Genomic DNA, 12,478 nt, shown 5'->3' with positions numbered 1-12,478 from the left:
AACCTATAGGATGGATCACAATGACTTGCGTTTTCCTTTGCATTGTGAATTGACACTTCGTCCTTGCAGAATGCAAACTGTGAATCCTAACTGTTGAATGAATCGAGTTTCTCTTATTAGTCCTTATAAACTTTGTGCTCACTCTGGTAAAACCATCAAGAATTACAACACATTCTTCTTTCAACATTACAATCCAGATCTTGGTCCAATTGAGACCAAGAAGAAAACTGACACCAATTAGACAGAACACAAAAAAGGGGTAAAAGAAAAACCAGTCCAACAAATAAGGACCAGTTTATGACTGAGAAAAGGAGGAGGGCACACACAAACAACCTCTCATCCTAAACCCTTCTATAAGCCAACCTCTGCTGCGATATGTGAAAGCCACTGCTTTTCTTTTCCGATCTTGTTTGATCTTTTTCTTGGAGGGGTTTACTATACAAATTAATCACACAACAGTGGAGTGCCATTGCTAATATATTAGCATTATGCAGGTGAAATTGTTAGTCAAAGCTTGAGGAGCGGCTCCACCGGCCTCTGAGGTAGTCCTCTAAGGAGACAGTTTGCTCAATGCTGCTCATGGAGAGTGAGTCATCCTCCACATCAAGCAGTGCGAGGTTAAGGTGAGACTGGAGATTAGAACGTGGACATGCCTCATCGTCAAGGATATCGGATTCCTCCCAAGCATGGACTTGTAACCTTGCCCACTTAATCATTTCTACATCCCCTTGAAGGAGCTTCACAACCTTTGTTCAATATAAAGGACAGATAGTATTGTTGAAGTTAGTTACAGATGTGGTATTATATGCTATGAACAATTAGAAGTTGTATGTTATTACTGAGGGAAGCTACTTAAAAGGATCACATCCAACTTACAAAGCTCATTTGGGGCCTTGCTCTAGGGGAATGTCTGATACAAAGTGTAGCTGCTAATACCATTCTCTCCACTTGGCCTTGATCATACTTATTTCCCAAGCTCGGATCTAATAGTTGGGACACCTTCCCACTATTTAAAATTGGCTTGGCCTGGAAAAGACGCAAGTTCCAATAATTCAAATTATTTTCCTTCATGAGACAACTTGAAGAGGTAAATGGAGTAAAAAGATAGGGGAAAGTGGACATACCCACATGACTAGGCTCTCATTGCCTTTCGAATAGTCACTGCTTATAGGTTTTTTTCCTGAAAGAAGCTCAAGGAGTACGACACCAAATGCATATACGTCAATCTTGTCATTTACTTTGCCATACATGAAGTATTCAGGAGCCAAGTATCTGCAGCAATAAGCAATGTGATTAGTTATCAGTATATCATAATCACTGTTTTCTTTGTCAAAATACAAGCTACAGATACAAGATGATGAAAATGATGGCTGTGAAGGTACTTACCCAAATGTGCCTGCAACATCAGTGCATGTTATATGTGATGAGGAGGTCGATGCCCACTTAGCCAGTCCAAAATCAGAGAGCTGATAAAGCCATGTAGAAATAGTATGAACACCGACATTTTCAAATAAAAACGAAACCACTTCAAAACAAAGAAAGTGAATTAGCATGGTACCTGTGGCTCAAAATCATCAGATAACAGTATATTGGATGATTTAACATCCCTGTGGATTACTGGTTGAGCACTGCCACTATGCAGATACTCCAAGGCCTCAGCTACACCCACAGCCACCTTATATCTCTCATTCCAACCAAATGCGTTCGGATCCTTCTTACTACCTAAAAACGTAAAAGAATATCAAAATCATGCTAGAGTTCAAACATAAATACAACTCCTCAACCCAGAAAAAGAAATAGTTACGTACCATGGAGATTCTCCTCCAGGCTTCCTCTGGATAAGAAATCATAAACCAAGAGAAGATTGTTATCCTCAAAACAGAACCCCAGAAGGGAAATAATGTTCTTGTGATTTAAGGTAGTGATAATCTCTATTTCCAGAACAAACTCCTTCAATACATCTTCAGATGGTTTTAAGATTTTAACAGCAAGTTCCTTGCCATCAGGAAGGCAGCCTTTATAAACTTGACTACTACCACCTCTCCCAATCAGATTTTCTGGTATTGAAGAAGGAATCATTTTCAGTAAACAAAACATGAAGGAAAAATATATTTGACTTTTGAGATATGAATTGTGTGGACAACATACCAGCCAAGAAATATGATGTTGCTGACTGAAGCTCCTGGTAATTGAACAATCTGCAAGTATATGAGTACTTCTCATGCAGACCTTCCAATTCTCTAGGAAGTTTTCTCAAATTATGGTCAGGTGAGGATGGGGCAGTCATCGCCTCACTACCCACCGGAACAATCGCACCAGTTTCTCCATCCAAACTCGAAGGTTGATCTTCCCCTGGATCACAATTATTTTGTCTGTGATGCCGACTAGGCAACTGCATTGCCCACTGAACCACCGAGATCTTCCGAATCATAGACCTCTCGGAAGGGTCTGGTAACACAGCACGACGAAGCAGTGGCCAACCTGGTCTTGCTTCAGGCAATTCTTTGATCAACTTAGTAATTGAACTTGCCTCTTCTCTTGGTACTGGCACTATCGCCATGGAGTTATCTTCTCCATCCTCAGCGGAAGAGTCTTCAGCTGATTGGTGACTAGAATTATCCACAGAGGGACGCGAACAAACTGAGCATTTCTGTTTCTCAACCGTGTCTGTACATTCGAAAAAGATTTTAGCTAATGTCTGCTCCATTTTCTTACAATTCACCTCATCATATGCTTTCTTTGAGGGCAGATTGTCACTGCCTTCATTTAGTACTTTGGAAGACTTATGTCTGTGAAATGCACTGAGCAAACCATTTCTGCGATGCTCTTCACTTCCTGCAAACAAGTACTCAATTAAGATCACAACATAACTAAAAATCAAAACAAGAATTAGAGAGACCACCCAAAATGAATTGGTAAATATAATTTACCTTGAGAGTCACAACTTGGTTGAGAACCCTCTCTGCTAAACACAACTTTCCCATTATTTACAGCAAGTATCCCACAATCCTTTGACAGTTTCTTAGCACAATACTTGGCCACGGTGGTGGATGACCGGATTTTATGGTGGCTCTGAGAAGTTCCCACTATACATTTACATGCATTATAAGATTTCGCTTCCCGGACAAGAATCTTCTTGATTGATGCTCCTCTGCAAATTTTAAGCTTGAGATCCACCTGTATACATTTACAGTTATGAAAAAAACTCCAACCAATTATTATGAAAGACTGAAACTTTTGACTCCATATGCAATGAGACCAATACAGATTGTCAAGACCAGGGCTCAATAGGCTTCAATCTCAATTTTTGAAAATCACAATAAGTTTAAAAACTTGGCTTTGGTTGAAATTTCCATTTTTTTTTCAGCAAAGAACCAGAGAATATGACAAAACACCATAAAAAGACAGCTAAATCCCAAATTTCAACAACAAGGAATCTGATGGAAAACGAACCTGCTTCAAATTACAGAAGCCTTCATACACAGCAAGAACAGAGTCAAAAGCTTTGACAAGTGAAAGCAGAGACGACTTCCCATCTCGATCCACAATCTCTACACAAAACCAAATTCACCAAAACCACTCAGTTCCCACTCAAACCCATAAACAACCCAAATTCTCAAACAAAAACCAAAACTTTCACTCACCATTTTTACCAAGAACATGAAGAGCAACAACAGAGTCACCAGGCTCAGCCACCTTGACGAGAGCCCACGTCAGCAGCTCTCTGCTCTTGGAGTCCAGCTTCACTCCCACCACAACACAACGTCCTTTATCCATCTCAGCTTCTCCCCCACCAAACCCAATTTGAAGCATTGTGCTAATGTTTACAGAAGTCTAATGGCTTCTGGGTCAGTTTCAAATTTACATGTAAGGCAAAGCTTACAAGACACACTGGTATTTATCTGGGTTCCTTTTTTCTGTTGGGTTTTGCGTTGGTTTGCAGAGAGCTGATCGCACACCAGTAATACCAATGCAAGAAAGGGAAAGCGTAGCAATTTAAGAGCAGCAGATTTAGCTGGTCCTACTTTTTTTACTGCCAAACAACTCAAGCTCCTAGAGTCACTTTTGGTTTACTGTTTCAACTGGCAGCTTTGGGTTAGTAGTTATAAGTAGCTTTTTAAACAAGTGATTTAAGGTGATGCTTTGTTTAATGGGGTTGGAGATTGGGATTCTGGGGGAGTTGGCCCACCCTGCAAGGCACATGGATATGGGAGAGATGAGTTTACCTATGAAACTGGTATTCGTATTTCTATACCAACTATACGGTATTTGATAAAATTAGTAATTTCGTGAACACGATTTTCTTCTTCTTTTTGTGGTATTTTTCTTCTTTCTTTCCAACTATACCTAACTTGGTATTACACCCCATGCACAATCCCACATTGTATGCCTGATTATATAGGTACAAGTGTAGAACTTCATTCATGAAATCGTCTCACCAGAATGAGGGATTTAACTAGCAATTTAATCAAATAAGTTAGACTTCACATACTCCTAGTACAAGTTTTTTTTTAATCAATTTATGGTTGTAAACTCTGTATGAACTTCTTGCTATACTTACATACAACAATACAATTGGTTGTTGATACATATTACAGTCATCAATGTTATCATTTTTCTTATATATATGTTTATGTTATGACGTTTATTTCGTGTGTTATTATGATGACATAAGAATCATTAATAATTCTTATATCGCATAACATATCAATCTTATAAAAACACTCCATTTTTGGCAATGAAAGTTTAAAACCAGGACACGTGACGTCGGAACGGGGCGGCACCACTTCCTTCATTTGAGAATTGAGAATGAGAATACAAACTTTCATGATTTTGAGCTTTGGATACTCATGGGAAAGGCAATATGTATACCTCAATGCAGGGAAAGGAAATAGAAAGTATAGATATCCAAAAACTTACACATGCACTGCCTTACAAAGATAATTGATGGGGTTCGTTACATGGGATGTAAATATGAGTGACATGGGCAGGCATGAGAAAATAAATTAGCCAATAATTTTGGTACGTAGGGCCTTTAGCATAAGGTAATTGACTTATCGATCATAGTCTCATAGAGTGAAATCAGCGAATGCGATAGAATTGGAGGTTACTGAACTATTGTTATTCCCTTTTTAGTATTCCTTTTGGCCATTGGTTGGATTGTTTGAATCTATCAATTTCCTCTCTCTTTTGGTCGTGTAGACGAGTATGATTGATAGTTTCATCGACTGATTCTTCTATATATTCGAAGAGCTCACGGCTCATTTCTATTGGAGTAGTAGTGCAGAAATTTGAGGCAAAAAAGGTTGATCATATCCGTGAAACATGTTTTAATTGGCCGAAAAAAAATCAATTTTGGAATCGAGGGGTGCTATTTGTGTTTCTCTACAAGATGATAGCCATAGATTGATGCCTTACGTACGTATGCTAACATTGATGTATAAGGATAGGAAATAATATGCCATATATTGCATGAAATGAATACTACGTGCCCGACCATTTGCCCAAGGAACCATCACACAAATGAGACTGATTAATCATTTTCTTATTTGTAAAGAATAAGCAAGCTTTTGAGTCAAGAAAGCAGCTTAATCAGGCTCGACTTTATATGTTAAAATCGGTCTCTTTAATTTCTTAATAACGATCGATATGATTGATGTGCCATGAATGTGCTCAGAATCATGATATACGACCCCAAATCAGATTAAGCTAATCGATCTTCAATGCTTACTTTTCATTTTAAACATGGAAAGCACAGGTCTGTTGATCACTATTGCCTGAAACCATAGTTTAATTTGAATCTCCCCTCTCACTCTTGAATTCCTTATGTTCTTAAACTACGTCATAAGCATACATAAAGAGGAATCGTTATTGGTTAATACCAGATACCACATCAATGTCCTTTTGAATTTTTGATAACATCATGAAAATTTTAAGTACATGACTAAATTATCAACTCGAACATTTTATACGTTAGGTTATGTATGTGTATAATTAAGCGTCTAATGGTGTATATACAATTATGTATGGATCGTCGATTGCTACACGTACAATTACTGGATGAAACTAATTGATATGACTACGTTCAACTAATTGGATGAAACTAATTGAATTTCATAAGTTTGAAATTCATCGATGCGATCCGTCACCTAGCTAGCTATATATGTACAAACCTCTGCAGGAATTCTCAATCTTTGATTAAACCATTTTGTCAATATATACGTACTCACCACTACATCGCTAACCAAATTTCAGGCACTACTAATCAGATTTAACCTAAGAACATGGATTACGTACCCCACTGATTCTTCCCCTTGAGACAAATCACATGCATATATAGTCCATCAAGCACCATATATACCCCTATAAACAAAAGTCCCACTCAAAAACCTTATCTTAATGTCTTTCCTTTTTTCATGTTACCATTGTTACATCAATAATCTCTACCACAAATGATTTTGGTGTCTACGCAAAAATAATATCCAGGGTTAGGTAAATAAAAAGCTTCCCAACTTTTCTATTCAATTGGGGTCGGTCGTCGTCGGAAATTAACTATTCCCGTGACAGCCTCAGAAAACAACCTTTCACGGTGGCCGCTCCTCCTACACCTTTCTAAAAACCCTAAATACAATCACGCCAAGACCAATCAGAACCCCCAAACGTGGCGTCATAAGTAATTAGGGCTGGGTGCGACCTAACACGTGGGGATAAAGCACGGGGCCACGTGAGCCCTAATTAGATTTTCGAGTTTTTTATACTGCAAAAACAAGAGGGAAAGAAATAGAAAACGAAAATTAGGTGAGGAAGAAAAGGAGCTAGGTAACAGACTGTTACAGAAGGGAAAAGGACTATTCTGGGGAAGAAGAATTACAGAATAGGAAGAACGTACAATGTGGGTGGGTCTGGAATTAGATTTAGATCGATCTTCGATCTCATGGGTGACCTCCATTATAATTTAGGGGTCTTAATCAAGAAGGGGTCGACCAGGGTTGTTATGCAGCAGAAGCTTCCTGGTGCTGGAAATTAACTGTGCTTGTTTTTTTGCTTCAGTGTTTGTAATGTAGTGTTTAGAGGTATAATCTAATGCTAATAATGGTAGCAACTGCGTGATCTAAGAGCAAGAGGAAATATTAAAGGGCAAGATCGATCTGTCGGTGCGTTAGTGTATGGTTTCTTTCATTAGTGTATGGTTTCTTTCACGTGATGAAATGACAAGCATCCCTGCCGGTAGTGGTACTTGTCTCTGAGTGATGATATATTTTGAGAAAAAAATAACTGTTTTTGGCCAAGAAGAACTGTTGCACGGACGGTACGTGGTACAAGCCTTATAGTAGTGAGATGTAGCTCTCTGTTAATTTAGGGAAAACTATTTTCACCAAAATTATATCAACCGGAAGAGTTGGAAGAATACGACTGTAACACTGATGCTGAGACATGTTCATTCCAAGAGGTTACATTTACTAAGAAAGTGGATGCCTTGGGGTGTACATATATGCATTTGTATAAATCTTGTGTATGAGATTCTAGAGGTCAGAGATGTGTGGTTGAACTCATTAATTGAAGCAATGAATTAGCATATGGCGACATTTTATCTAAAATTTAAAGTGTCATAGACAATATGATTTTCTTCTTTAACTATGTACTAATGTTAAAAATCACGTCGTTTAAAGGTTAAATAACTATGTACTAATGTTAAAAATCACGTCGTTTAAAAGTTAAATCATATTTTTCACAACCTAATGAGAGGATATAATCCTATTTCACTTGGTGTTTTCTTTTTTATCTATCCGTAATTAATTAGTTAGCAACAACTGTTTGGTTCGCAAAAAGCTATGTAGCATGAGGAAATAAAAGTTGTATCTTTCTTGCTAGGGGGCAAAAGAAAAGAAAACAGTATGTGTGCCCCTATAGCTAGTTTATATCAGTAAAATGAAAAATAATTGAAAAGATAAAAAAGATCTACTGTCTAGAAACCCCTACCCAATTCACACGCACTCGCACTCGCACTCGCACTCGCACTAGCTCTTAAACAATGGCCAATAGCTATTAGTGTCCAAATCCAAATTCTGGCGACAAAATAACGGTATCCCAACTAACTGTTAAAGTAATCGAGCTAGAACAAATAGAATAAGAGGGAGAAACCAAGTAATGGTATTGACTATTGAGTAATCATATATAAACCAAAACTGTATATATGATCTATTACGATGACTGGTACACTTTATTAATATATACTTATGGATCTGATAATCAAATAACAACAGCCTCTGATTCCCATAATTACGCAACTCGGGATGCATTAATCAATCCATGCTCCTGTAATTATGCTTAATTCACTATATATATGAACATGCTGTACGGATCAAAATTAAGTCCAACCAAAAATCGCTATCTATTGCAACAACAAATATTTGATGTTAGATTTTTGCCCAAAATATGTGCTAAGTGCCAATCTGCCGCACCATCTCAAAATCTTGTTAGTTATGTTTTTCAATAATGGCATCCTATATATATGCACTGTCGTTGCATGTGTGTATATATTTGAGATACATTAAGATTCGCTGTTCTTATATCAAGATCGCAAATTGAATAGTTTTGTGGTAGGGTTGATCCACACCATGCGTGCCGATGAACCATCTTGATCATACATAGAATATTGGGAGTGGAAACAATTTGTTTTGGATTAGTTAAGTATCCTTTTCATGAATAGCTAAGTGCCTAAGTCCAGCCAACCCGAATGAAGTAGTGTTAATTGATGTGGCACTGAGGCTAGATACATATGCTTCTTTTCACTCTCATGACCTGATCTAAGAAATCTCTTTAAACACATACACCATACTCTGTGTTACATACACAGATGATACAAGTATCTTATTCATTGTCAATAGATTGATTTGAAGTTAGAAACATGTATACCCTATATATGCAATTGATATCCCTCCTAATCGATCACAATCGATTTCCTACTAAACCGAAGGCAATGATATATGCCTCCTAAACCTAGCTACCACGTTTCACCAGCTACCCATCATGCTTTGCCATTAATCAAGCAGGCAGCTTTTGATCGAAAATAAAACTTAAGCAATAAGTAGTTTCCTTAATTTCTTCTTGCTAGACACCCCGCACGAAATATCCCATAATATGTTTCAGTTTCACCATCTATGAACCTTCTCCCCCACACTGACATTACTATGTTTTCAGTCTCACGCCATCGATCGCTACTTTACAACCTCATATACAGCAATATATTGAGTTCTTGACCCATGCATATATACAAGTCTACCACTTATAATGCATGCATTGCATTGCGTGAAGCATAAACCCTGCGCCTTTTAACCCACTATTGTCCTTATCGATCTCGTATAGATTTCGTGCAGCAAGTCAATCTTGGGAGTTGGGGGAAATGGGGTCTTGAAATATTTTGGGTAAGTAGAATGAAATATTAATCAATATTCAATACCAACCTTACTTGGATTCTGCCTTGAAACAAGGTTTATTGGTTTGCTCTAGACATTTTTGTTTGTGAGATACTCTTCGCACATTTCCCATACAAACAATTGGGTCTAAAATAATCTGCATGCTTACTTAATTAGTAGACCAAAGTAAGATTAGTGTTGCTATATGTTAGTATATTACACGCTGCATTGAGAGTCTAATACAAGGAAAAGCATGAAAGCTCGAATTTGACTAAGATAAGTTATGTGTATAGTTCGGCGGTTACGTGCCATGATAATAACTTAGACTAGTAACAAAGAGTTTCCCAATGAATTAAGTAAGAGGGGGGCGTTGAGTTTAACCAAAAACGACGCATTAACCAAAGAAAGACAAGGCATTGCAGTAGCGGCAATGTTACTAAAACCCCGGCAAGCTCTGTAAACTTCCCGCTCTAAATTGATAGGGTTTGCAACTAATTCGCATAAACCATTTCTAACTACCTGAAAACGAAATGAAACTTGTCAGTTGGTGGCCTTAAGTACTTGTTGCACAAAACAATTGGAAGTTTGGAACCCATAACAAATCCAAGGATGACACCATGAGCTGTGAATTAGCTAGATAACCATATATATATATAACATCTTAGCTAGCTAGGAAAGGGAAAAACTAACTAACAACAAGTCTAGTTGACGTTATTTGATTCATAATGTTGGATGAGATTTTGCAAGTTTAAAATTCTCTTTATTTACTAGAAATAAAATAAAAAAAAATCGAACTTGAAACCTCATCCAACATCGGAGAGAGAAATACCACTTGATCAATACTAGTAATATGTTCAAGAGAAAAATTATACCATCTTCTTGTACGCTATATATATTATTTACTTCACCCGTAAGTTGTTACTAAGACTATAGAAATCTGAATGTTATTTAACTGGTGAAGTCAATAAATTGAACTAGTTGAGAGTGAGAGGTTCCAAAGTGTGCTCGCATAAAACAAGCTATGCATGTTAGTTTGTCCCCTGAAGAGCATGACTCAATGTGATCAACTATCAGAACTTAAACATGTTTTGTCCAAAGAAATCCGGCCGGTCTTAACCGCCTACTGAATCAATCCCCTTTGCAGTTCATTTCTGGGGTGGGATAGAGTGCTCTTAGAAGTCAGCATTCTGAAGCTTCTGGTTGCAGAACTACAATGACATACACATGCAAGAGGTCGATTTGGTTGGGTTATGGATGAGGGTGTTTTCGTTATCCGACCATAAATTTAGACATGGATTTCTTGGAAGGTAATGGACGGTGAATACGACTGCATATTATTCAGTTAATTAATTAGTTAAGGGCCATGTTCTTTTATATCGTCGAATTAATTTGCTGGGAACCCACGACTTCATGTTTAGGTATCTCTCTCTTTCCCTGCAGTTCAGACTCAAGGCGAAGAGTACTGGAGAAGGAAAGAAGAGAGACTCCCATTTAGAAACAAGACTTGGGCTTTAACATTTAAGGAATGCTAACATAGCCCAAAGCAATGGGGATGGTTGAGAAAGTTTTTTTTTCTTTTTCTTTTTTTTTTTAAGTACACCAAAAGTGAAGGTATGGAATTCATGCTAGTCCCCAAAATAGGTAATATTTTTAACGTACATTGTGTAGATTCGAAAATAAACTTCAACAGTTGTAGAGTAGTCGCCGATATAGTAGATTCACTTCTTATTGTATTTGAAGACTTTATACTGATCAATGATCATCGTAAATTCACTTCTTATTAGATTTGAAGACTTCACATCGATCATCATTAGAGCACTTGTCAGTTATCATTGAGAAGCTATCTACATTACTAAGTAGCTGTTTGCATTACTATTATACATAATCACTTGTTGTAAAGCTACTAAAGCATATATACATAATGTATCAAAACAAGGAAAAAAAAACATCGCACATGAAAAATGCTAAAATAGCACTTTCTAAAAACAAAAAAATGATTGTGGTGTGAGAGCTCAACTCCCGACAGCACGCGGAGGTAAGGTTCTCTTAATCTGTAGGAAGCAAGAATTGAAAAAACTCAAGCTCCTCAATTTATCAAACGTAGTTGCTACCCACCCTTATCAAGTGGGAAGTGACAAACCAAGACAACCAAACTTCATAGGACCAAGCTTCCCATACACCAATCACTTTAATGCCCTACTTAGTTACAAGCCCCCGTTACAAAACTCAACAATAATAACACAAACATCAACTTGTATAAACACCAAAACAAAACAATTTATTTCGATGTGGGATTTCTGAAACTACTACTGGGCCGCGATCACTACATCAGTGCGGGTAGTTTGGGTACTACCAACAACCCATTAGACGAAGACTGTAGTAGAGTTCATAACATATCCCAAAAAGGTTTGGATACACACAATTGATCTTTCATGTAAACAGTCCCACACGACTCAAATTTACCTCATTTAGCAAATAAACGAAAAATTAACAAGAGGGAAAAAAAATACTAAAAAGGCAAGAATCTACGTTTACAACCTTCCAGATTAGGAGTAGTCTGGAATACACCCGGTAGTTTTGAGCCGAACCGGCTTAGACAGCGCGCTGTAGACGTGGGAGACTGTAAACCACATGTCGGAGCCGTCAAGCTTTTCCGTCTGTTGACCGTGAAATGCAAACAAAAGTGAAAAAAAACGCAGAAGCCGGCGTGAAAAGGGTAGGAGGGTATTTGTAGAGGTCGCACCCCCCTAAATTAGGTTGGTATCCCCCCTTATTTTGGTGGTTTTGGGAGGGTTGGATTGCGATTTGTAGTAGACTGAGCAATGAGGGCTGAACAGTGAAGAAGTAAACCAGATCGAGTGAAATGGTTGATTGAGCGGGGTGACCGAAAGGGAGTGAGAAGATCGAAACAAGTGAGTGTTGTGGGCGTCATCATCGGAAAAACTATTTCGTCTTCGTCGTCCTCTCCATCTGGTAGTTATGTTTGTTTGGTTTGTTGGGTTCTGCTTTTTACAGTGAAGACTGTATGTTTTGCGTGTTATTAGCTTGGTTGTTTAATTTTG

At 37.8% G+C, this 12,478-nt stretch overlaps 1 protein-coding gene across 1 annotated transcript; it reads right to left on the bottom strand.

Moving 5' to 3' along the window:
* Positions 1–160: 160 nt before the first annotated feature.
* Positions 161–3,862, bottom strand: LOC101296735. The gene is made up of 10 exons (XM_004290870.1): positions 3,645–3,862; positions 3,454–3,551; positions 2,931–3,177; positions 2,149–2,835; positions 1,809–2,057; positions 1,559–1,722; positions 1,387–1,466; positions 1,125–1,272; positions 877–1,026; positions 161–746 (listed from the first exon to the last, which is right to left on the bottom strand). The coding sequence occupies exons 1-10, from the start codon at positions 3,811–3,813 to the stop codon at positions 504–506; spliced, it is 2,235 nt and encodes a 744-aa protein (XP_004290918.1). The 5' UTR covers positions 3,814–3,862; the 3' UTR covers positions 161–503.
* Between the last annotated feature and the right edge of the window lie 8,616 nt (positions 3,863–12,478).

This window comes from Fragaria vesca, linkage group LG2 (genome assembly GCF_000184155.1).
Source record: "Fragaria vesca subsp. vesca linkage group LG2, FraVesHawaii_1.0, whole genome shotgun sequence".
NCBI lineage: Eukaryota > Viridiplantae > Streptophyta > Magnoliopsida > Rosales > Rosaceae > Fragaria > Fragaria vesca.
This window is presented reverse-complemented; position numbering and strand designations above follow the sequence as displayed.

Coding starts and splice junctions, on each gene's coding strand:
- LOC101296735 (XM_004290870.1), bottom strand. CDS start 3,813: ATGCTTCAAATTGGGTTTGGTGGGGGAGAAGCTGAGATGGATAAAGGA. Junction 2,836..2,930: donor ACCAAGTTGTGACTCTCAAG/GTAAATTATATT, acceptor ACTTGTTTGCAG/GAAGTGAAGAGCATCGCAGA. Junction 2,058..2,148: donor AACATCATATTTCTTGGCTG/GTATGTTGTCCA, acceptor CTTCAATACCAG/AAAATCTGATTGGGAGAGGT.